The sequence below is a fragment of the Schistocerca cancellata genome, chromosome 5 (assembly GCF_023864275.1).
Source record: "Schistocerca cancellata isolate TAMUIC-IGC-003103 chromosome 5, iqSchCanc2.1, whole genome shotgun sequence".
Taxonomy (NCBI): Eukaryota; Metazoa; Arthropoda; class Insecta; order Orthoptera; family Acrididae; genus Schistocerca; species Schistocerca cancellata.
This window is the reverse complement of record NC_064630.1, coordinates 831,970,629-831,997,073: the sequence shown is the minus strand read 5'-3', so window position 1 is coordinate 831,997,073 and position 26,445 is coordinate 831,970,629. Positions and strand designations below refer to the sequence as shown.

General features: G+C 43.7%; 1 protein-coding gene across 1 annotated transcript in view; it reads right to left on the bottom strand.

Moving 5' to 3' along the window:
• LOC126188831 (uncharacterized) overlaps positions 1 to 23,504 on the bottom strand; it is a 58,766-nt gene extending 35,262 nt beyond the window's left edge. Inside the window, exon 1 of the mRNA XM_049930444.1 lies at positions 23,324 to 23,504. Within this exon, the coding sequence (XP_049786401.1) occupies positions 23,324 to 23,504 (181 nt within the window). The remainder of the gene's footprint in view (positions 1 to 23,323) is intronic.
• Positions 23,505 to 26,445: the final 2,941 nt, after the last annotated feature.

Here is a 26,445-nt window from a genome sequence, read left to right as displayed (position 1 = left end):
CCACTACAACACATAGCAGTCTACTGAGTTACTGTACCATAGAAGCTGCGGATTCAGAAAAACACAATATTGCAAATTTAATTTTTTGTTACTGGTTTCGACTTAGATAAAAGCCGTCTTCAAATCTGTTGTATTGTTGCATCTAAGATATGCAGAAGTTCAAATGGTTAATACCACCAAACGATGCATACCAAAACGAAATACATCGATTAGTGTGCAACTGCCAAACGGCAGGACACATCGTCATAATTTGTCTGAGCAGGATCGTTTGTTGTGCAATGTACTGACAACGTAAATTATCCTAAAAATATTTAAATCGCAACAATAAAAAGACAAATTATATTACAGTGCAAAACTGTTTAACGAGATAATACAGGCTGAGACAGCAGCTCCTACCCAGAGTAATAGCTCGTCATACGTAATGCACACAGACAGAATCAGACAATTAACATACGTGATATGTCTCGTGTAATGGTATTTTTATATTAACCATTTGAACATCTTTCCCTCTTAGATGCAATTTTCTGCATAACCTATCTGAAGATGGCTTGTACATAATCCGAAACTAGTAATCAAATAATATAAAATTTTCGATCTTGACTATCAAGGGATAAATCCGCCGCTTTAGTACCACAGATCGCGCACCTGCACTTTGACCGTGTCAAACAACTAAAAAATACAATTAATGAAGTGTTACAATAGTTACGTTTCAGAGCTACTATTTTGAGTCACGACAGAAAGCAGCAGTTCCCTGTCAAGCGTGTGGCACGCCCCACAGTTCACGACGCTATGCAGAGTGAAGCGAAATTCGCGCACTCGAGATTCGCAGCGCAACTCCTCATATGTCAGCGATAAAAAACTGTCTGTCGCAAAATTTCGTGCAGCGAGTGCATCCGGCAGAAAATGGACGTTAAAGAGTGGCAATCTGGCAACACTGTAATCAACTAATTACCTTTGTCAGCATCTGTTAGGTGTGGTGCACAGTTGGTGCAGTGGATAGAGTTTTGGGTTAGCATGCAGGAGGTCGTGAGTTCGATCTTTCGAGTTTTTTTTTAAATTTGCTAATTTCATCCTGACATTTCATACTGTAATATACGCCGTTTCTTTGGTCACATGTATCTTAAATTTACAACATTTTGTAACACTGAACGTAACAAATACGTGGTTTGACAAATAAGAAACAGAAAGCTGAAGCAAATGACATCTCATAGGACAGAATAACTACAAAAACAATATCTGTTTCGAGATGCTAAAGATGCGTTTGTTCCATGTAATGCGCATTACCCCTCTGACAGATATTATTGTGCATTATTCATACCGACATCGCTAATTGTGAAATGTTCTGCTTCGAATTACACTGTGTCCCTAACGGTAACAGACGTTATGTTTCCATAATCCCATCGATAAAATAATAATAATAATAATAATAATAATAATAATAATAATGCACTGAAATACATACTAAACAGCATCCTGTTACCAGACTCAGTGCTGAGACGCATGGGACCATGGTGATAACACATACAAAAAGTACCCGAGTTTGGACATTTTTCGCAAAGCACGTGGGTAGTCCTATTGGTAACGTACGTCTCTAACGAAATGTATGGACCTGAACGAGGCAAGAATAATAGTTGCTACTAATCTCTGGGACCACTGGAGGAGGATACAAAGAAAACAAGTTTCGCGCCTTGTGGATGAGGTAATTGTGAAATTCTATGACATGAAAAGGGCTTCTTTCAAAGCTGACCCATCTTCAAATGGTTCAAATGGCTGTGTGCAGTATGGGACTTAACATCTTAGGTCATCAGTCCCTTAGAACTTAGAACTACTTAAACCTAACTAACCTAAGGACATCACACACATCCATGCCCGAGACAGGATTCGAATCTGCGACCGTAGAGGTCACGCGGTTCCAGACTGAAGCGCCTAGAACCGCCCGGCCACACCGGCCGGCGCGACCAATCTTCCTTTTCTACGATTGTATTATGTAAGTGCAAGTGTTTTCTAGAGGACTCGCTGCAATCGGTTTTGACGATTAAGATGCCACCTGCACTACATATACCAAATAAAAAACACAGGCCTCAAACCAGGATCGAACCGTCGACCTGCTGCATGCAAACCCAAAACTCTATCCACTGCACCATGTGTACAGTAGAAGAGCTGAGTGCTGACAGAGGTACTTACCATAAATGTGGTTGCAGTGTTACCAGATTGCCACTCCTTAACGTCCATGTTCTGCCGGATGTATTCGCCGGACGAAATTTTGTGAGAGACATTTTTTTTTATCGCTGGCATGTGAGGGGTTGCGCTACGAAGCCCGAGTACGCGAATTTCGCTTCACCCTGTATTACGACGAAGCGCTACGTTCCTTTATTTTCCTTTCATGTAACAGATTCGATATGTCACCATTTTCTTTCGAGATTAATATGAAGTTTACACTGAAAATATTACGTAATGTCACCTCACAGTAGAGCCAAGGAAAGTGAATGTGGCATGAAGAGGTGCGACTTTGTGTTGTCTGCCCTCGACTTGAATGACCAAATGGTGAAACCACGGACTGTGAAAATGGCAGACGTGGTATGCCAAGTGTTACAGCGATAGGAGGGCTGCGATACCACCGCAAATGGCATTTGAGCAAAACCAGAAGAAAAGCAGTGCTTAAAATTTGTCCCTCGTTATCGACATGCATAAAAGTACTAACTGGCAGCAGTTTCTGGGAAGAAATATAGTTTTTTCAGTTGTTAATATTTCCTTAAGCGTCACGTCTATCAGCCCGTGTGACGTGATCAACGTCAACCGACGCTGTGCATCGCCCAAGTGCACCAGTGAACGATAGACACTGCGTCAGCGGCAACCAGCTGCTGCATTAATCCCTTCTTCCTCTGAACTAGTACGTGATAGATAATGATCTTTATCCAATGAGTGTTTAATGACTCGCATTTTGCTGAGTGCCGTTACCTCAGCTCTGACTGGTCGATTCAAAAAAAAAGAAATGGTTCAAATGGCTCTGAGCACTATGGGACTCAACATCTTAGGTCATAAGTCCCCTAGAACTTAGAACTACTTAAACCTAACTAACCTAAGGACATCACACACACCCATGCCCGAGGCAGGATTCGAACCTGCGACTGTAGCAGTCCCGCGGTTCCGGACTGCAGCGCCAGAACCGCACGGCCTCCACGGCCGGCTGACTGGTCGACTTAATAATGCTAGACGTTATGCAACGCTTTCATTCACTCGGTTGCCGTCTATTAGTTTCAGCATTCTCGTACGACGATTTTGAAAAAAAGAAGAAAGAGGGAATTTTCAAAGTCTATCTCATCATCTTGGACATTCACGTCTGAAATTTTCCTTTAACAAATCATTTGTTAACCGTAGATTGCTAAACACTCGTAAAATTTACGACTGCACCTGGCATCAACTCGTGGTTCCCACCAATATGGTATTGGCGGTATAGGTTGTAAAACAGGAAGTTTTTCACTTATTTTATTTTATTGACACACCAGTGGAGGCCATGTAATTGTAAATAATTAGTACATAAAGTATAAATTATGATTGCCTTTGAATAAAACATGGAGTAGTAAATTTACGATGGTTTAGTAAACGTGTAACATTTATCCACTTTAGCGTTCTAAGGTTAATGCTTGTGTGATTCATGTTGTCTGGTTTTACAGCCCAAATTCTCTTGAAATATTAAGCAATAATTCCTTATCAACTGACTCTTATCTGTCAATATCTTTGGCCTGTTTAATGCTGCTTACTGTCTCAGTAGGATGTCGCTAATGCACCAAAATATTTCAGCATATCAGATAGTCGTTATCTTCAGGCAACAGCATTTATTTGCACCAATAACAAGTGGCAGTGCCTGAAGGTGACGGCCAGTCACTCCGTCCAAGTGGTGCAATACTTCATTGACAGTACGTGTTGCAATCCTGGCTACGACGGACAACGGGAAATAACTACTGATCTGAGCTGCAAGCTCTGCGCACGCGTATCTGTTTCTCTGAAACAGTGTTGATATCCACCCGTCCATGAATCGAGGTTTTTCTCCAATCCGTTTAGAAATGCTTCCTTTATTATTTTGTAGATCGGTGTGGTAAAAGTTGACAGCCATTCCAGCGTCTTCTTCTTTTGTGTATTAATGAGTGCTGACATGCAACATAGGAAAATTTACACTCTTAGTCATATTCTAATTCATTCCAAATGCCGCAACGAACAGTTTCTCGTCACAGTTTTTACGCGAGCAATCATCAGTCCAAAAACAGTTCTGAACAGCGTCCTGTTAGAGGAGCCGTGGCGCGGAAGCCCTCCGACCTCTGGGCTGACTCACTGCAGTTCAGCGTGGTGCAACTCGGCGTTTTCCACATCACAAACACTGACAGAGTTGACAAGCTGTGGTCAGTGACACGTAAAAGTCCTAGGATTTACGGCCGGCGGACGCGAGACCTTCAGGCTCATAATCTGACAGTTTACCACGGAGCCAACGAACGACGCTGCGATAATCTTATTAGTCGCACATACTGAAAACAGAACGCTACTTCTTTCTAGCACGGTTGCTTTCTCATATTTGGGGTTTAGGGATACGATAATGATTATATTATATTATATTATTATACGATAATGATTCCAATCCCAAAGGCAGCAGATTTTGATAGAAGTGACAATTACCGAAATATCAGTTTCATAAGTCACAGCTGCAAAATACTAACGCGAATTATTTACAGACGAATGGAAAAACTTGTAGAAGCCAACCTCGGGGAAGATCAGTTTGGATTCCGTAGAAATGTTGGAACACGTGAGGCAATACTGACCTTACGACTTATCTTAGAAGATCGATTAAGGAAAAGCAAACCTACGTTTCTAGCATTTGTAGACTTAGAGAAAGCTTTTGACAATGTTGACTGGAATACTCTCTTTCAAATCTCTGAAGGTAGCAGGGGTGAAATACAGGGGGCGAAAGGCTATTTACAATTTGTACAGAAACCAGATGGCAGTTATAAGAGTCGAGGGTCACGAAAGGGAAGCAGTGGTTGGTAAGGGAGTGAGACAGGGTTGTAGCGCCGGCCGAAGTGGCCGAGCGGTTCTAGGCGTCACAGTCTGGAACCGAGCGACCTGCCTCGAGCATGGATGTGTGTGATGTCCTTAGGTTAGTTAGGTTTAAGTAGTTCTAAGTCCTAGGGGACTGATGACCTCAGAAGTTAAGTCCCATAGTGCTCAGAGCCATTTGAACCAGGGTTGTAGCCTCTCCCCGATGTTATTCAACCTGTATATTGAGCAAGCAGTAAAGCAACAAAAGAAAAATTCGGAGTAGGTATTAAAATCGATGGAGAAGAAATAAAAACTTTGAGGTTCGCCGATGACATTGTAATTCTGTCAGAGACAGCAAAGGACTTGGAAGAGCAATTGAACGGAATGGACAGTGTCTTGAAAGGAGGATATAACATGAACATCAACAAAATCAAAACGAGGATAATGGAATGTAGTCCAATTAACTCGGGTGATGCTGCAGGAATTAGATTAGGAAATGAGACACTTAAAGTAGTAAAGGAGGTTTGCTATTTGGGGAGCAAAATAACTGATGATGGTCGAAGTAGAGAGGATATCAAATCTAGACTGGCAATGGCAAGGAAAGCGTTTCTGAAGAAGAAAAATTTGTTAACATCGAGTATAGATTTAAGTGTCAGGAAGTCGTTTCTGGAAGTATTTGTATGGAGTATAGCTATGTATGGAAGTGAAACATGGACGATAAATAGTTTGGACAAGAAGAGAATAGAAGCTTTCGAAATGTGGTGCTACAGAATAATGCTGAAGATTAGATGGGTAGATCACATAATGAGGAGGTATTGAATAGAACTGGGGAGGAGTTTGTGGCACAACTTGACAAGAAGAAGGGACCGGTTGGTGGGACGTGTTCTGAGGCATCAAGGGATCACAAATTTAGGATTGGAGGGCAGCGTGGAGGGAAAAAATCGTAGAGGGAGACCAAGAGATGAATACACTAAGCAGATTCAGAAGGATGTAGGTTGAAGTAAGTACTGGGAGATGAAGAAGCTTACACAGGATAGAGTAGCATGGAGAGCTGCATCAAACCAGTCTCAGGACTGAGGATCACAAGAAGAAACAACATCAATGATTTTGGATCGCATCAGTCGTTGGTGTGGAGCGACGGTTGCCGTAGCGCGCCAGCCTCTGACCCCGGAACTCGAGCGCGCCTGCGCAATTCCTGTCGCCTACTTCGTCGGCCATATTGTGGATCGGGAAAATTTTTTCATCGCTCTGTGTGTGATTAACAACTTCTTTATTTTTACTTCTGGTTATGAATCTTATCCCATCATTGGTAAAGGGGTCTGTACCAAGTAAGTGTCAGATCAGTACAAGCACTTCGTTAGGAGACGCCCATACAACTAGAACAATTGCTTTCTTCACACGAGCTACGAATTCTACAATCTCTATTCTAGATTTGTTCTTGCTAATTGTAAGTAAAGAATTAGTGCCCAGAAATGTTTATCAGTTTGTTCTTTCTTTCTTTCTTTCTTTCTTGCGTATATCCTACACTGAACAGACAAGCTTTTGATGCACTGTTCCTGAAGAAATTCAACTGCCACCTTGTACATGTACCTCTGTCGTCAAAGTGGATCGCATATAGTACCCACAATTTGAGAGAATCTTCGTGAAAGGTTGAGGTTTAACGTCCTGTTGAGAGAAACACACTGTTCCATTTGCGGTACATATCCCTACAATTGACAACATAAATGTTGACGGGCAGTGCATCACTTCACATACGAAACATATGAAAAGGGACATTGCTTTAGACAGAGAAGCAGGCGCTGTTGCGATTCTCATATCAGTTCATACTTACAAGGGGAGGCCGCCAATTGTGAAATTCAGATTCGATTCATACTGCGCATAATAAAAGTTCATGGCTAGAGGTGTAACGTGGCAAAGCACCAAGATGCACTTCTCAGCCGTTGTCGAGAAAATCGACAGTTAAAAGAAACACTTGCGGTGAAATACTCTCCACGATTAGTAATTTTATACAGCGTCGTGGTGCAGCGGTAAGCGCTCGGGTTCGTAATCCGAAGGTCGCCGGCTCGAATCTCGCGCCATTCGTCTTTTTTTAGTATTTGTTTTTTTGTAATTAAAATATATATATATATATATATATATATATATATATATATTCCCCGCAATCAGTTGCAACAATTATGCATATAATAAGTTGTTGAAAGTCGTTTGTCGTGGAAAAATTGGCGACTTCGAACATCATTATGTTTTCCGCAAACAAAGTTGTATTTCACAAATGTTATTAATTGTCTTCATAATGTTAACCACGTATAGTCAACGGAAGACGTAGAAACGATATTCCGAAACGAATACGTATAGCGTAAGTCAAACGTTCGAATTAGAATAGAGACCCCACTAATACAAACTTGCTGTGGCAGGTATGAAATATAAACTCCGTTACTCGCTCGTTACACTTGAAGGACAGATGTTGAATGGGCCGAAACGAGCCGCCGCATAACAGCGTAGTTGCGTGCTAACTTCGAAAGAAGGTAGATGCGGTCCCTAGCGAAACTTATAACATCGTCGAAAATCAGTGCGTACGGGAGACTTTTGGTACACTCTGCTAAACAAACGGAAAAATGGAGGCGGTACAATTGGAGAGCGATCCGCCTTCACCACCAACATGCATGAGCAATTTATTAATAGTTTTTATATATATATAAATAAATAAATATATATATACAATAATAATTAATAATAATAATAATTATTATTATTATTATTATTAGTATTATTATTATTATTATTACAAAAAATAATAATAAAAAAATTACTTGGCACGAGATTCGATCCGGCGACCTTCGGATTACGAACTCCAACGCTTACCGCTGCACCACGACGCTGTAGAAAATTATTAATCGTAGAGAGTATTTCACCGCAACGGTTTCTTTTAACTGTCGATTTTCTCGGCAACGGCTGAGAAGTGCATCTTGGTGCTTTGCCACATGACACCTCTGGCCATGAGCTTTTATTATGCGCAGTATGAATCGAATCTGAATTTTACAATTGGCGGCCTCCCCTTGTTAGTGAGTAGTGCTGAGGTGCACTGAGGTAACAGAAGTCACGGGTTAGCACTATGCACACATACTGATGGCGACAGTCGTACACAAGATATAAAGGGGCGGGCACTGCATTTGTGCAGCAGTCATTTACACTCAGCTGATACACGTGAAAAGCTGTCCGACGTGACTACGACTGTACATCCGGAATTAATGGGGTTCGGACGTGGAATGGTTGTTGGAGCTAGACGCACGAGACAATCCACTTCGGAAATCGTTAGGGAGTTCAGTATTCCGAGTGTCATGAGTATGTCGAGAATACCAAATTGCAGGCATTACTTCTCACCACCGACAACGGCCAGCCGAGGTGGCCGAGCGTTTCTAGGCGCTTCAGTCTGGAACCGCGTGACCGCTACGGTCGCAGGTTCGAATCCTGCCTCGGGCATGGATGTGTGTGATGTCCATAGGTTAGTTAGGTTTACGTAGTTGTAAGGTCTAGGGGACTGATGACTTTAGAAGTTAAGTCCGATAGTGCTCAGAGCCATTTTGAACCACAGAACAACGTTGTGGCCTACGTCCTTCACTTAGCGACCGAGAGCAGCTGCGTTTGCGGAGAGTTGTCAGCGTTAAGCAGGACTGCGTGAAGTAACTGAAGGAGTCAATGTGGGACCTGAGACGAACGCAGCCATCCGTTAGGACAGCGCAGACAAGCGTGGCGTTAACGGGCTACGGCAGAAGACGACCGACAGTGTATAACACTCCTAACTGCTACTACTGTACCATAACCTCAATGCTAGAAACAGGTTGTGACATAAAAGTATTTTGTAAAAGCAACTATGGCACAAAGCAACAGAGCAGTGTTACCCTCTGAGAGGAATTTTGTTATGTTGACCGTGTTGTTCCTAACGGAGGTGGCTTATCGGAAATGAAAGTCAGAATTACGTAAATATTTGAATAGTAAGAAACAAACTTTTGCCTAGCTATACTGTTCCTAGAATAAGGGAAACGGTCGCCAGCCTAATTAGGCAAGAGAAAGATTAACGTTCTCGTTTATGAAAGTAGGTATAAGTAACTATAATGGACAAACACAACAAACACAACCTAGACTTAGCCACACGTGAGTGCAATGAACTCTGACACACATATGTTTTAAGATTGAAGCTAACAGTTAGAGCAGCAGGAACTATTTTCAAAATTATAACAGATAGCGAAACACACTATTACTTTCAGGGTTTACACAAAGTCAATGGTCTTTATAACATTATTATTAATATGCACTTCTAATACACAAGAGAGACAAACACTTAGCAAACATGACAATGTAACGTTTCACAACTGCAGCTTTCTCACTTTTACTACAACGAAACACAGTGTTGACAAAATTGCAAGAAACTGACTCACCTTTTAGAATTTACTACAGGCAACAATGTGTTCATTTACTCTATAAGCCTCAGTCTTAAGAACTTTTAATTTTGAAGTTAGCAACAGCACTTTAATAAGCAGTTTTACTAGGAAAATTGTTTTCAGCAAGCGTCATTGACTTTTAACTCACTCTATTGCCACATTAACTTTAACTTTCTTTTTAATAAGTTCAAGAGGCATTAATTAGCAAAACTCTAGGCTTTCATTTCTTTTAGTAAGGACACTCGGATATCACTTTAGCTCAAACGGAAAGGAACCTGAGAGGTGTTATGATGAGGAGAAAAATCAAGGTATTTACACAAATTCAGATACAAATTACCTTATATTTCAGCACGTTAGCACGTCCATTAAGCTGATCCTTCACTGTACATCATTATAGTATTACATTACAGTGATTGCGCAACGTGGTGGCAACTGCATGTTGTTAGGTGGAATTGCAGGTAGAATTGCTGGACTCTGTCATTTGTTGGTGGCGACGACAGATACAAATTCCAGAATAGTTCCAGCTATTTATCTATCCATCCGAGGCATTGGAAAGCGGCAGGAAAAGCCTCCCTCGGAACCATCACAATATGCATCGGTTACTTGGCAGTCCCCGACTCGTAGCTCGTCTCTGACTACTGGCTCGTCTCCGACTGACTATCAGTTCCACCTTTTTCACCTAAGCCAACCACAATTTGCGCGCGCTACACAGTTCCGTTCCCGAGGGGAACCACTACACCTTTTACATACAAACTAACTAAGAACCCTAAGTGAGGATCAGCAATTTACATAACAGCAACCAAATACATTAAATAAAACAAAACATTTACACATATTGACATCTCTACAAAAAAATTATTCACACAAAGTTACAATCATATACAGTAAGTTTTGTTCCCTCCAAATGGGACAAAGCATTTACAGCACAGATACGCTACTTTGCATTGAAACAAACCACGACATCAAAGTTTTAACAAAGAAAAGAGTATACAATTTTGTGTTATCTGTTGAACCAAACACATTTACAGATACTCAATGTTATAACATTAAATAAAACATAAGTAAAATAAATCCATACAGCATAAGAGCTGTGCTGTTACAAGTGGAGCCTCTGCTAGCAGCGCGACGTCGCGTGCAGCGCCTCTGCTGAACTCGTGACCCTATCGGCTGGACTCTGGACGACCGGAAAACCGTGGCCTGGTCACGTGAGTCCAAATTTCAGTTGGTAAGATCTGACGGTACGGTTCGAGTGTGGCACCGACCCCACGAAGTCACGGACCCGCGATGTCAACAACGCACTGTGCGAGCTGACGGTGCCTCCATAATGGTGTGAGCCGCCTTTACGTGGAGTGGACTGCGTCGTCTGGTCCAGCTGAACCGACCGTCGACTGGGAAGATTGTGTTAGGCTACTTGGAGACCATTTGCAGCCAATCGTGGACTTAATGCTCCCAAACAACGATATAATTTTTGTGGATGACAATACACCATCTCACCGGGCCACAGTTCTTCGCAATTGGTTGTGAAGAACATTCTGGACAATTCCACCAAACGATTTGGCCACCCAGATCGCCAGACACGAATCCTGTGTAACATTTACGGGACACAACTGAGGGATCGCTTCGTCCACAATAGTTCTGCAGTGGCAACACTTTCGCAATTACGGAGGGCACCGTGGCTCAATATTTCTACAGCGGACTCCCAACGACATTCCGAGTCGACGCCACGTTGAGTTGCCGCACCGTACCCCGACCAGACGAGATCCGACGCGGCATTAGGAGCAACCCTGCGACTTTCCTCACCTCAGTGTAATTCGTAACTTACATCATCGGCAGTGACATATCAGAGCAAACGATGTTACCTTCACGGAAAAGGTGTCTGTACTGTTTACGACACGTGATTTTATGAACCTTAATGTAGTACGTGATTTATTGATTTCTCCTCCATTGATATGCTCGACAGCAGAATGCACGGGTAACTGTAATGAAGTAGAATACTTATCTTGTGGTTAAAGCTCTCTGTCGATACGTATTTGTTTTCGAATAAATAAGTTTTGAACAAATATTCTGTCTGGATCGCACACAATTTTATTCATTTTCACCGACACATGTTTCTCCGAAGGTTCACTATCATCAGTGCGAACGTTTTATTTTGCATCGAACAACAGGTAAAAATTTCGACGATAGTGTGTATGGTTTTCGGATTATAGTCATTATATTTTACTGATTTTCGTAAAACTCTGTGAGTGTCCAGATCAGACTAGTTTTTTGCACTAGGTTTCAAACAGTTTTTTTTTTTTTTTTTTTTTTTTGTGTGTGTCTGCAGGAATATCTGATAGGGTAGAGTGAACGCAGGAACGGGAAGTGTATTCTTTTGCATACTAGTGATTCCAAGTCGCCGCCACGTTGTAGTGATGCAAACAAACTAGGTTGGACGACAGTTTGTCGGCCCGGCGCCCCGGAGCAGGAGCGGTTTGACATCGTGTCAGGATTGAGATTACTTGTGGGGCTCCAGCACACGGAAAACCGGAACTGAGACGAGCTGCTCGGCACAGAAATTCACTTTCACAGTAGCTCTCGCATCGCCATGCTCCGGTACCGACAGACGTAACCGGCCGATATGGCTCCCTACCGCATATCGTGAAGTCGTACTCGGCGAGGCGTCGGCGCTTGCGCAACGTTGTAACAGTGGACAAAGGCCAGAGGGGGGGGGGGGGGTCGGCGTGGGAGGGGGAGAGTGGCTGAGCCGAGCCGCGGCGGGCGGCCCGCGAGGCACGCCGGCGCGCTTTCCTGCCGTGGCGCAACAGCCGCCTCCCAGCTCGCCACACGACGTAATGAGGGGAGGGGGGGGGGGGGCACCTGCCATCTAGACGAGCACCCGAACATTAGTCGTCCCCGGTTGCTCACACTGTTCGTTCCCAGCAGGAATCTGGAGGGCGTGATGCCGTTGCTGTGTTCTTCAGGCCGAAGACTGGTTTGAAGCAGCCCTCTACGGCAGTCCTTCTTCTGCAAGCCTCTTGAGCTCTGAATAACTGTTGGCACTCACACCCAGATGAATCTGCTTACTGCAGCCAACGTGTGGCATCCCGCAGTCGCCCCCATTACCAGACTGATGATTAACAAGTTTGTTTGTGTGCCCATCCTCCGCAGCAAGCATAATAAATACTTGTTTTGCAAATCAAACTGCCTCTTCCTGCTGCTAGTTATTTTATTAGTCCCATACGCGTTTCGCCTTCTCCTTTTCTAAGGCATCATTTTGTTAGTTATAGATTATCAAACAGTTCACTTCGCGATTTTTGGTAAAAATGTAATTACTTACGATTTGGTGATCCGCGTTTCCTCACATCTGGTCTGGAGGTCGCAATACTACTTTTATCACTGTTCTATATTCACATCTTTGTGTCTTTTTTTTGTGATGTGAATATAGGTTCAAATGGCTCTGAGCACTATGCGACTTAACTTCTCAGGTCATCAGTCGGCTACAACTTAGAACTAATTAAACCTAACTAACCTAAGGACATCACACACATCCATGCCCGAGGCAGGATTCGAACCTGCGGCCGTAGCGGTCGCTCGGCTCCAGACTGTAGCGCCTAGAACGGCACGGCCACTCCGGCCGGCGATGTGAATATAGACCAGTGATAAAAGTGGTAGTGCGATCTCCAGACCAGATGTGACGAAGCGCGGATCAGCAAATCGTAAGTAATTACATTTTTACGAAAAATCGCGAAGTGAGCTATTTGATAATCTATAACTAACAAAACTGTATCATTAGAGATCCCACTGATGATGCCTTAGAAAAGGAGAAGGCGAAACGCGTGTGGGATAAATAAAATAACTAGCAGCAGGAAAAGGTAGTTTGATTTGCAAAACAAGTATAAACTGATGGTTAGTTGATGCCACAGAACGTTTCGTATCAGACGATCATTTGTTTTAGTCAGGTAGTGCAATAAATTCCTTTTTTACCCTATTCGGATCAGCATGTCTTCACTACTCATTCGAGCAACTCGCCAGCATTGTTCTGAAACGATTAAAATACTAAAGTACTTCGGTATCTTACTATTTAAATCATTATTGACAGAGTTGCAGACATTCGAATTACATCATTTTTGATGGATGAAATTAAGTTCTTCTCTAGCACCACATTTCGAAAGCTGTACGTGTCTCGTCCACGTTTAGTCTCCACATGAGGCTACACTTCAAGTACACTGATGTGCCAGAACATTGTGACCACCGACCTGCTCTCGATACAAACCCGTCCAGGCGGCAGCAGCGTCACCTGGCCAGGAACAACTGCCTGTCAGAGACACGCGGCGTGCACGTGGTATCACTGAGCGTGCTGTCTGGCTGAGGCACGCGGTCTGTCTCAGATTGTGACGGCCCGGAGGCTCGACACGAGCATTGCGGACACTTCGCGACTTGTCGGGTGAGTACCTTCAAGACGTGGCGTAACCGACATGAAACCCCGCCCAGACGTCGTGGGTTTGGGCAGCAACCCTTATTACAGATGTCGGCAGTTGTAGACTGGGCAGAGTGGTACAAACAGACATGCGGCGAACTGTGGCTAAACTAACCTCAGACTGTAATACTGGGGAGAGTACAGAAGCGTCTGATCACACAGTGCAGCGAACATTCTTAACGGTGGGCCTCCACACTTGGCGATGCATGCATGTGATAATGTCAATATCACGACATCGGTAAGTTCGACTGAAATGGGCGCGTGACCATAGTAGTAGGTCGTTACGTGGTCTAGTGAATGCTAATTCCGTCTTCATGATGCCGATGGGAGGGTGCGAATCTGTAGTCTTCAAGGGAAACAGTTCCTTGAGGCCCATACTGCAGGGCGCAGACATGCAGGCGGCGGCTCCGTTACCCTCTGGACAACACTCACGTGGAAGTAGTTCGACAGGTGGCTGGAGGAACACAGTGCCTGGTTCCGGTTGACGTGCTGGCCCCCCAACTTGCCAGATCTGAAACCTATGGAACACGTCTGGGATGTGATTAGACGTGGCGTCAGAGAGCTCATCCCCTAACCCCGAAGTGACTTGTGTCAGCAGACGTGCCAACTCCCTCCAGCAACCTACCAAGTACTCACTGCTTAAATGCCACGACGCGTTGTCATTGTTATCCGTGCCAAACTGGACATACCGGCTGTTAGGTAGGTGTTCTGGCTGAACAGTGCGAGTACTTTCGAAAGACATTTCCTAATACTTAGGAAATACTTAGATATTAACTTTTTTTTCAACGAAGTTTTTCTTCCTACTGTTAGTATGCGTTATACATTGTCTTTACGTCGGACGTCGGCTTTTCCTTTGTTATCTTGTAAGACGGCAATATTTTGCTTCCGCACATTCATACCAGTTCATTTGCATAAATTTCAATCGATGTGAGATCGCGACTTACCATGGGTTATTTTGATAATTCATCATTTCTTTGGCTGATACTGGTTAGCAGCGCGTACTAACATTTTCCCGCTGTGTCGGGTTCAAATGGTTCAAATGCCTCCGAGCACTATGGGACATATCATCTGACGTCATCAGTCTCCTAGAACTTAGAACTACTTAAACCTAACTAACCTAAGGACATCACACACATCCATGCCCGAGGCAGGATTCGAACCTGCGACCGTAGCAGCAGCGCGGATCCGGACTGAAGCGCCTAGAACCGCTCGGCCACAGCGGCCGGCGCTTTGTTGGGTGCCTGGGAATTAATGTGATCTGGACGCGGACACCAGGCAGCGGTGACCGTTACGTGTCGCTGCGAAATCGGCGATCGGCAGAAGGGAGGCTAGAGAGTCTTGTGTTTACAGCCTGAATGTTGAAACTCATCTGTTTCTTCATAGAATGAAGGGTTTCACGGCAGGTGTTGTCATCACTTAACATTTCCGGGTTGAGATACCGTGGTCCGTAGATAAGACTCTCCCCCGACGTTTCGCCTCCGACTGCGTCAGGGGAGAGTCTTATGTATGGACCACAGCATCTCAGCCCGGAAATGTTAAGTGATGTCATCTGTTTCTGTTACTCTCTCATATTCTTTTATAGCTCCCTGAGCATCGCCTGACGTTCACTGTCACATTGATAAGTGGAGAATTGTCACATTGATCTGCCTGACAATCTCGTCAAGTGTGTTCCGAGTGTCGTCCTGTTTCCCAAGTGGAGTACACAGCCGGGACGTGTTTAAAGAAGTGTGGCGAATCGTTCAAACTCGTTACCTCAGCTACCGGTGTGCAGAATGTCGTCCATGACTCTAGGTGCTGACGCAGCCTTCACCTGGTCTACGTGTCAGTTTCACAAGTCGGCGTCACTCTGTGCGAGCACTGCTGAGTTTTTTAGCACTCTCGATCACATAGATTTATTTACACTTTATGACCGGTTTCGGCTTACCGCCATCTTCAGGTCTGTTGTAAATATAAGTATTGTGTAAGCGACCAGGTTCGATTAGTTAAGATTACATCTATACAAGTCTTAGTGATGCACGAAATATAACATATAAAATATTTATAGCCATGTGTGGCAGCCATGCATACCGTTAAAATATTATGATATAAATCATCGTCGAGTTAAACATGTGCGTGCTAATACACAGATTCCGCCAGTATTTATACAAAAACCTAGCACTTTAGCCAGAGTACATAGTAAACCAGTGTCGCGAATATAAAGATTAAAATGCGGTATGCATTGCCTTTAGTTAAATTTTTCCCCCTTGGTTAAACGAGTGTCTGGCATTAAAAACATATATACTATATGTGAAATTTGACTGATACTTGAAATCCATAAGTAGTACAAGTAATATACAATATAGCCCTTAGCCTGGTTAGGTAACATACAACATTTATGAATGCCATTTTAAAAAGTATAAAATAAAAAATAAAAATAAAAAATCCTCTCTCCTAAGATATCAGTTAATAATGAACGAAATCATAATACAATTAATAAATTAGTGACGCTTCGTTAAAAATAGAAAATTGATAATCGATATTATATTTGAGTGCAGTATCGATGGCGAATAAGTCGTGGCTTCTCTGCATGACTCCCTTGTTTTCCTGTGTTTTTCCGAGGGCCTGCGCTATTCTGTCTGAAAACGCACCATTGTATGACATGACCGCAAACTTCTTGCCCTCTGGTTCTATTGGCTTATTCCTGTCACATATTTTTTATTTTAATTGATAATAAAGTTTCATTATGCCACGATCTTTATATCCATTTGCCCTGGCTACTTGTTTAGTCACAAGTAATTCCTCTATTTCTTCACCAGGGGTAAGCAGCAGTTTTAGCATCCTGTTCGACATAGCTATGAAGAATGCCCATTTATGCTCACTGGGGTGACAGGACCTTGCATTTATAATAGTGTCAGTGGCCGTTGTCTTCTTAAATATGCTAATTTTATGTCTTCCATCTCTTTCAGTTAACCGAAGTTCCAAAAAACTTACACTTCCTTCTTCCTGCAACTCCACTCTGTATTTAATTTTTTCGTGCACCTCACCCATCCTTTCTGCTATCCCGCGTATTTCACTTCCGTCTCCTTTGTACAGTGTATAATATCGTTTACGTATTGTCTGTAATGGACAATTTTCTCGCAGACGTCAGGATTTTGTTCAAAAATCTTATTCTCTAGCTCATTTATAAATATCTCAGCTAAAGTACCAGACAAACTGTTGCCCATTGGGAGCCCGTCCCTCTGATAAAAAGGTTTGTTGTGAAACTTAATTAAATGACAGCGCAAGCTCCAAAATTTCCAATAGTTCTATAATTTCACCCTCACTAATCTTCGTATGTGTCAGCAAGTTCCTGCTTATAATTTCCAACGTATCGTTTATTGCGCCAGTGTAACTCCATCTGGGATCGGTACATCGTCAATCTCATTCGCAAATTCATAACTATTCCTGACACTGAATGACTTTTTGTAAGTATATGCTGCTCTTAGTCTCTTGTTGCATTCACGGTTCAATTTGTAACTGGGACACTACATATTATTAATAATCGTTCGAATCGGTTCCCCTTTCTTGTGCAACATAATTTGTGAACGATGCACAGGAATGGACGGGTTCATCATTTTTAATCTACGTTTCTCTCTTACATCCGGAAACAAAAATATATTTGCTGTCAGTTAATTTCTGGAATTTGTTCAAAGGATTTCTCTTAACTTCAAACATGTTATTATCTGCAAGACATTTTTCGGTTTTTTGAATGTACCGCAATCATAAATTATGACAACCGAATTACCTCTGTCTGCTCTCGTAACTATAGCCTTATGCGTTTTCAATTTTTGATTTAGGTATGTAAGTGCTTCTGCATGTTTTTCATTCGATAGGACGTATAGGTAGTAATATGAAAGTGTTGCATAGGGCGCCAAAGGGACAGTTAATGAACCTGCTCGAAGAAATGGAGATTTATGAGCACAAGAAACAACAACTGGAATTACTGCTGAATGAACAGAACGAGTTTAACCTGAATGCTTATTTTGACGTATTCAGAGACCTACCGGTGTGAGTAGCGTGGAGCACCCCAGCGGATCGGCCTCTGGTGGCCGCCGGCGACGAGGAGGCTGGCCCGTCCTCCGCGAGCTCAGCCGCAGGGAAACACGGCAGTCACGCAGAGGAGCCACGACTTATTCGCCGTCGATACTGCACTCTAATATAATATCGATTATCAATTTTCTAATTTTAACTAGGCGTCACTAATTTATTAATTGTATATCGATTATCAATTTTCTAATTTTAATTAAGCGTCACTAATTTATTAATTGTATTATGATTTCGTTCATTATTAAGTGATCTCTTAGGAGAGAGGATTTTTTATTTTTATTTTTTATTTTATACTTTTTATAATGGCATTCATAAATGTTGTATGTTACCTAACCAGGCTAAGGGCTATTTGTATATTACTTGTACTACTTATGGATTTCAAGTATCAGTCAAATTTCACATATAGTATATATGTTTTTAATGCCAGACACTCGTTTAACCAAGGGGAAAAAATTTAACTAAAGGCAACGCATACCGCATTTTAATCTTTATATTCGCGACACTGGTTTACTATGTACTCTGCTGGCACTAGTTTTTTGTATAAATACTGGCGGAATCTGTGTATTAGCACGCACATGTTTAACTTGACGATGATTTATATCAGAATATTTTAACGGTATGCATGACTACCATACATGGCTATAAATATTTTATATGTTATATTTCGTGCATCACTAAGACTTGTATAGATGTAATCTTAACTAATCGAACCTGGTCGCTTACACAATACTTATATTTACAACAGACCTGAAGATGGCGGTCAACCGAAACCGGCCATAAAGTGTAAATAAATCTATGTGATCAAGACGGACTTAATGAAAATAAAACTACTAAAAATTTAATGATCGCGGACTCATATACAGTCGTCATGTCTTCGATTGGTAACTACTGAGTTTGTTCGTTACACGTCTTTATTTCTACTCCTGCCTGTGTCATCTGGCTATTATGTGCCTTCTTCGGCCATCATCTATAGCGTTGTTTGCTGTACGGAAATGTTCTTAATTCTTATGGTGTGGCTCCCATACCCTTGCTTCGATTGTCCTGGATCTTAACTGTCAGTTACTTACCCTGTTCGTTCTATGTAACACTTTCAAATGCTCCTACATTTCGACACTAAGTTTCCGACCTCTTTTGAACATCACAATTAGCACATGTCTCCGTATTTCGTAATTTCTTTTCACTTGCAATGCGGTCTCTTAGACGTGCAGGGTAAACAAACTTACCGGTGGAGTGCAACTCACAACCATAATCTTAAAGTGAGAAATGGAGCTCTTACAAGAAGAAACACTTGTTATCGAATAACACACAGTGGCAGTGTGTACCTGGTCGCTGCCCCCTGGCGGCCGGACGCACACACTGGGAGCGGCTGCTCGTCCGTCCGCTTCACGTCAACTGTAAAGTACAAACTGCTGTAACCGGTCACACTCACTGTTCTCCCCACTACGCGCTTCGAAGGATCATCGTCAAGGGGATTTATTACAACCAAAAAGGTTGCAAACCTAGTATGTACTTGCACATCCTTTGCATTTGATACGCCGTCCTTGCTTACGGTCGTTTATAGGACGTCAGTACGACTGGAGAAGCAGCTAGTGACCACTGGAAGACAGTTCCATACGCACGAACACTGCCATTCTTTTGTAACAAAGCCACATGATTGTGTGGGTATAATCCTCAAAAATGGTTAGCATGAAGTACAATAAACATGAATGGCTATAACAATTGTTACATTCATATTGACCACACAGAGGCACTAAAACTTTTGAATTACAGCTTCTCAGCATATCAGTAATTACTTCACTAGAAATTAAATAACAAATGTTGTTCTACCTGCAAACACTAGGTGGATCATACAGAAGTTCATCTTGGTAAGTATAATTAAGTGTATACTCTTTATGAGTGTTAGTGTAATTCGTTATAATTAGACTTGTTCTTTATGTACCTTGATAAAAATTAAACAGGATGTATTACAAGTATTAAAAGGGGAACTTGCAATTATTTTTAAAAATAATTACAAGTTCATGCACGTCTCGCTCTCGGTCACGTCAACACTGCGAGGAGAAAGTAATTTTGAAATGGTGTTTCTAGAGGAAACATTGCAATAATCCCACAGTTTACTGAATGTTATCGTGCTTGTACGCCAAAGATCGTCTCTTGCATATGGACAGCGAGAGTCATTAGGGACACGCATAGGTAGGTAGGGTGTGTCAGGAAGGACACAATTGTGTAGGTAGGCAGTGTTTGCGGGACCCGAATATATATATATAGAGAGGTAGTGTGAGGAGGGACAGAAAAACTTTGGTTGCAAGTGTTACGAGAACACGAGTATGTAAGTAAGCATTCTCAGGAGGGGCATGAGTACGTAGGTAACGATTGTGAACAGGGACATGACTATGTAGGTAATCAGTGTGAGGAGGGACACGAATGTGTAGGCAGAGGGACAGCGTACGTACACAGACAGTGTTAGGACGGACACAAATGTGAAGCAATGCAGTGTAGGGAGGGACAGGAGGATTCAAGTAAGTACTGTGAGGAGTGAAGCGAGTATGTAAGCAGGAGTAACGTGGGTATGTCGACAGGCAGTGTGAAGAGAGGCGGAAACGTGTAGGTGGTGAGGGCAGGGAGGGGGGCTGCTTTCGTGATCCGTGCTGCGCGCCTCGGCTCTCGCACGTGCCGCCGTGCTGTCCTGTACTGCATCTGAAGACATCAACAGCACGCAGGAGACTGACTCTACTGTCGTGTCACAACATTTTTCAATCGTTCTGGAACGATAGCGGTACAAGTGTAGTTTTAACGATCCCACGCCATAATCAAAGTCTCAGGCACCTGGAGTAGACAAGACTCCCTCACAATTCGTTCAGTTCCTCTGAACAACTGTCGTGAGAAACAGTTCCAGGCGGAATACCCTCAGAATTCAATAAGGAAGTGATATTTCCAGTAATGTAGAATGTAGCTGCCGACGAATGCAAGTATTATGGAACCGTATGTTAAGTGACTACGGCTGTAGGTACTAATACGCACGATCTACAGAACAGTGGATTATTTGGGAGACTGAGACCTGGTGGAGGATAATTACGGATTGTGGAGAAACGCAGGAACTACAGTAACTTATCGCAAAAGGTATGGGGAAATAACAAACCCACATCTACAATATTTGCAGATATATAGGAACGACTTTTGACATGTTGACTCGAGTACATTCTTTTTGTTATAAAGAGTCGACGAACACGGAGGAAGACAATAACTGAGAAGGAAGTGAGAGAGCGTGTACTGAGGAAGCGATGAAGCTAATTAAGGAGAAATTTGAAAAGGGAATTGAAGCTTTAGGAGTAGAAAGAACAACTTTAAGATCAGCCGATGACATCGGAATTCTGTCACAGAGGCAAAGGACGAGGAATACGAACTGACGCGCGCGGAAAGTGTCGTAAAAAGGGTTGAATGTTTGATCAATGACGGATGCCGGGTGCCCGAGAAGTGGAGACTGTTATTTCTCGTAGTCACTGGACATTCACGTGGCTGCCTCGACTCGGGGCAACCAGCGTCGTACGCGTGAACCCCCGCCGTGGGCAGCAACGTGCAACGTGTGGCTGAATGGTCGCAGACTGCTGGAGGGGGGGGGGGGGGGGTCGGCGCCCTCAGCGTCAAGCCAACACAATGGCTGCCGGCGCTTCCGGTTTCTCGCGGAAGTCACGCAGCCGTCATTAAGGCTATTCGCCACAAAGTAAGATTTCTAGCTCAGCATTACTGCTCGGCGGACGCAAATTCCGAACTAAAAGTTTACATCAACAATAAAAGAGCGCGACAGCAATGCTTTGTTTCATTCTAAACATAGACCTTCCCGTGGCGAAAAGGGATAACATCGTTAAACTGTGCAAGTAGAGAAGACACAGTCGAAGGAGTGAACGAAATGTGTCATCTACGAAGAAAAATTATGCAAGATGACACAGTTAAAGGGTGCATCGGGAACGTATTGTCAGAATCTAGGACACTTTTCTTAGGGGATTTTCAGTAGAGTCTATTATTGGCATCGAAATTAGAAAAATCTTTGACAGGCTCCAGTTTGCGAAGAGGATGTAGAACACCGAATGAACTTGGGACAGAAGTGTGTACAACAACTGAACCTAGTGTGGTGGAGAAAATCAACACGAAAGGCAGTAAGAAATGAATATATCACACAGTAAGTGAAAGGACTCCGCTCTGTACCACAGAAATGAGGGGAGTTGAGAGTTTAAAAAATAACGAAATCTGGATACTAATGTACTGAGAAGAAATTGCAGAGAATCGCTGCTTGCGTATGTAGCAAATACAGCCACAAAATAAAGAACCACAAAAAACGACAGAAGGTATTATAGACACGTAACAGGAAATGTGTTAGTGTGGTGTGGACACGTAAAAACTATGTAGGAGGAAATGAAGCCTGTAAAGAAGTGGAATTGGATACATTCTGAATGATAAAGTTAGAAATTAAAGGGAGTAGACGGACAGTGCAGCAAGTCACGAACAGCAGGCAATTAAGGGACGAGTCCGTGAATAAGAGCGAGTCTTGGCGTATTGGATACCTGAAATGGCCAACGTTGTAAAACACTCGGGAAGACTTAGCAGCTGGGGAAACAGTAACCCGTAATCAGCATTGAGATAGAACGACTATACGTCACGCACACTTCGATTCAGAATTACAGGTTTCGGTGGCAACACCTCAGGGATTAAAAAGCACTGCACCGTACCACAACAGCCAAACACTAAGTGCTGTGCGTTGGATCTGATCCAACTCCATTACCAGATCAACAGACGGGTTAGCGGCGTACGCATGACGAGGTAGCCGAGCTTACACAGAAGAGATTAACTCGGGTCTGTAAGGAGCTGCAGAAAGAAGAGCACTGCAGATTCACATTAAGTTATATGAAATAGATTTTGAAGATGCTGCGTGCTGAAAATATCGAGCCTCTGTACGATTAGCACGCGTAAGGAACAGAAAGATATTTAACGTAAAAAATTCCATCAGTCACAACCGTTGCAGTATTCGACATTTCTTGTTTTTCAAGTCGCCAGTTGCTGCTGTCCTCAGACTTCTCTTGTCACATACTGATCTTTTCGTCCCACGCTACGACTACACCCAACGTGGCATATGATCCGTTCTGCACATATTCTAGTCTTCGTTCCCCCCTTCATTATTCCTTGCCTGCTGCTCCTCCCGCCTTCTAGTTAACTGTTCTCGGATGCAGCAGCACTAACCTGCTCTTTCATAAATCGTCAAAAATTCCTCGAACATCACTCCATTTAGAAAGGTAAGAAATCGCATACTGCGACGTTGTAGTCAAGTTGACTGCTTCTGGCATACCACGTGTAATACGGCAAGGATCTGCAAGTTGTCGTGCAGTGAAGGAGCCGTGGTGTACGAACTGCAGTTGCGTCCGACTGCCCATCGGGCCGTCAGCCTGGTGTGCTGGCAGCCCGCCGCTTGGGTTCACGTCGCGCCCCGTGTGGGCCACGCTCGGCCTGGTGTCCTCCCCCTCACCCATAAACGCACTGGACGAATGGTTCACATAATTTATTAATTGTTAGTTTACGCAGGACATACACACACACACACACACACACACACACACACACACACACACACACACACACACGGAGTTCAGTTCACACAGTTAATAGGCATATGACGCATGCAGTACTCATGTGTTTAATTGTGTGCATCCAGTACTAGAAATAAGTTGCGTACGTGACCAGTCGAAACGTATCCGCTGGAGGGACGAGATCGACGCCAAGGAAAATCTAGATTCTGAATTATTAATATGGAAACGTGCAGTTTCATAAAACTTGGTTTTCTCCAAGAGAGAACAGCCAGAAGTTGCTGAGTATTACCAAGAAGCGTTAGGCAACTATCGACTGAAACGTGGATAAGAAAAACGACGGAAAGAAGTACGGTTAGCTTTGAGAGACGAAATAGTTTGGCAGAAGACGACCGAACAAGTAAATTGAGAAGTCCCAGTAAAAATCCTTGGATAAAACAAGACTTGTTGAGTTAGTATGATAAAAGAAGAAAATATAAAAGAGCTATAGTAAATGAAGCACTCTAAACGGAATATGAATATCTAAAAACTTTGGCAACTTCAAAAATGGGAAAGTAGGAACAGCGGGAATAGGATTAGAAGCACGCATATGTATGGCAAAGATATATATCGTAGGTAGGAAAATTAAAGACACCCTTGGAGAAAAAGGGAGCAACTGTTGAAAATCAAGAAACTGGCTGGCTCTGAGCACTATGGGACTCAACTGCTGTGGTCATAAGTCCCCTAGAACTTAGAACTGCTTAAACCTAACTAACATAAGGACATCACACACATCCTTGCCCGAGGCAGGATTCGAACCTGCGACCGTAGCGGTCGTGCGGTCCCAGACTGTAGCGCCTTTAACCGCTCGGCCACTCCGACCGGCATCAAGAAATTAGCGGGCACGTAAGGGAAGGCGGTGAGTTGGAAAGCGTACGATGCGCAGCAGTGTCAAACACGCGAGAGACCATTTGTGGCCGGCCGCGGTAGCCGAGTGATTCTAGGCGCCTCAGTCCAGATCCGCGCGACTGCTACGGTCGCAGGTTCGAATCCTGCCTCGGCCGTGGATGTGTGTGACGTCCTTAGGTTAGTTAGGTTTAAGTAGCTGTAAGTTCTAGGGGACTGATGACCTCAGATGTTGAGTCCCATAGTGCTCAGAGCCATCTGAACCATTTTTTGACTATTTCTGTAGCCCGCCCCACTAATACAACGGTTTGTTCCGTGCGCAGGCGCAAAGACCCGATTAGAGGTAGATATTTTGATACGTGTCTACCATATGACAGATCCAAAGAGTATGAAAGGAGATTCCACTCAGGTATTCCGCAGATCTTTCGCTTCACAAAGCGCTGCTGTCTGGCCCGTGGACCAACAGCGTTCACTTTGAAAAACCGAAGGGTGCACTGCCGCGGATTCAAGCACAAACAGTAGACCGAGTTTCATCCAAGTCCATCAGTGCAACTTGTCATCTTAGCTGTGACGTTTTCCGTCCTGAATCTGCTCGACACGTTTCGGTGCAATTCGGTAGACTTCGTGACTATGACGTCACGATTATTTCCTCTCGTAACAACAGCGACGCTGTAAACGGAACCCACATATGATCACGTTGTCCACCAGTGTGTCTGTCAGTCCGTCCGACTGACAAGCCAGCTTTATCTCAGTGTCGGGTAGGGGTATCAAGCTGAAATTTGTGTCAGGTACGAAATTTAAGCTTCTAAGTCAGTGCTATCAAAAGATACGGTTGTCGGTAGAGTCCCGGTTTTCTCTGGGACAGGCAGAGATATCAATCAGAAGTTTATGTCAAATATCAAAATCTGGAGCTCCCTTAGGATGTGAAAAATTTAAGCTTCTAAATTAGTGCAGTTAAAAGATAGTTTGACACACACAAAAATTCACTCATCAAAACCTATGGATCAGTTGTCTACGTACATGTCGGACATGATGGCCTTCCATTAATACGTGAACTTGGAAACCGAGGGATTGCGGGATCGAGTCCGAATCGGACGACAAATTTTTCAGTTTTCGTGTTAACCAAGCCTTCACCTGTCACAGATATCAGGACTCGTCAGAAACAACACGAGGGTCGATTTCCACGTTAAACTGTAGGTCCGCTTTCCCCACTTGGATAACTGGGGTGGGTCATGGAAACGCAAGTCGCCGAAGTGGCGTCCACTAGGGAGACTTGCTCCAGGCCATTGAGCCACACGAAATTCTTATTATTATGTATACACTGTGTCCCAAAAAGGCCGAAGAAGCTGAGTGTGTTTCGAAGGAAGGCAAACTGGTCCGTTTTCAACCAGGAATCAATATCCGGAAACGTACGGCTCGGGCGCTGGAGAGCGTCGAAGACTGGTGTGAACGGTTGTGACGGTTTGTTCCAGTTGGTTGTGGTTCTGATTGTGGAGGGAATGCAACCTTTAGAGCTCTGTGTACCGCAGATGGACGAGCTGAGCGTAATAACACTCCTGCGCGTGCGCTACATTGCTCCACACAGCCCCTGTACGCGCCCTACTACAGATCTTACGCGGTGTGCCAGTGCAGGCCGGTTCCCACTAGGACTGCCGCGCGTCAAAACCGCGCGTCAGCGGCGTAGTTGCCATGGAAACGGCGTCAGCGGCACGGCGCGGCGGGCTCTGCGTCGCGTTTTGACCATGTCGAACCGCTTCCGCTGCCGCGTGCCGCGCTCCAGGTGCGCGCCGCCAATCACAGAACGCGCTGAGCGTGACGTCAGGTACGGAACCCCGGACCACGCGAACTTTCGCCGAACCGCTGGCGCGGACGCGGCGGAAGCTATGAAATACTTATCATCCGATTCCAAGGAAACTATTCGGTAGAAAAATTTGATTCTTGGGCATGTTACAGCCTGATATCTTCTCTCGATAAAGGACCGAATTTCTTTTCGTTATTCGTC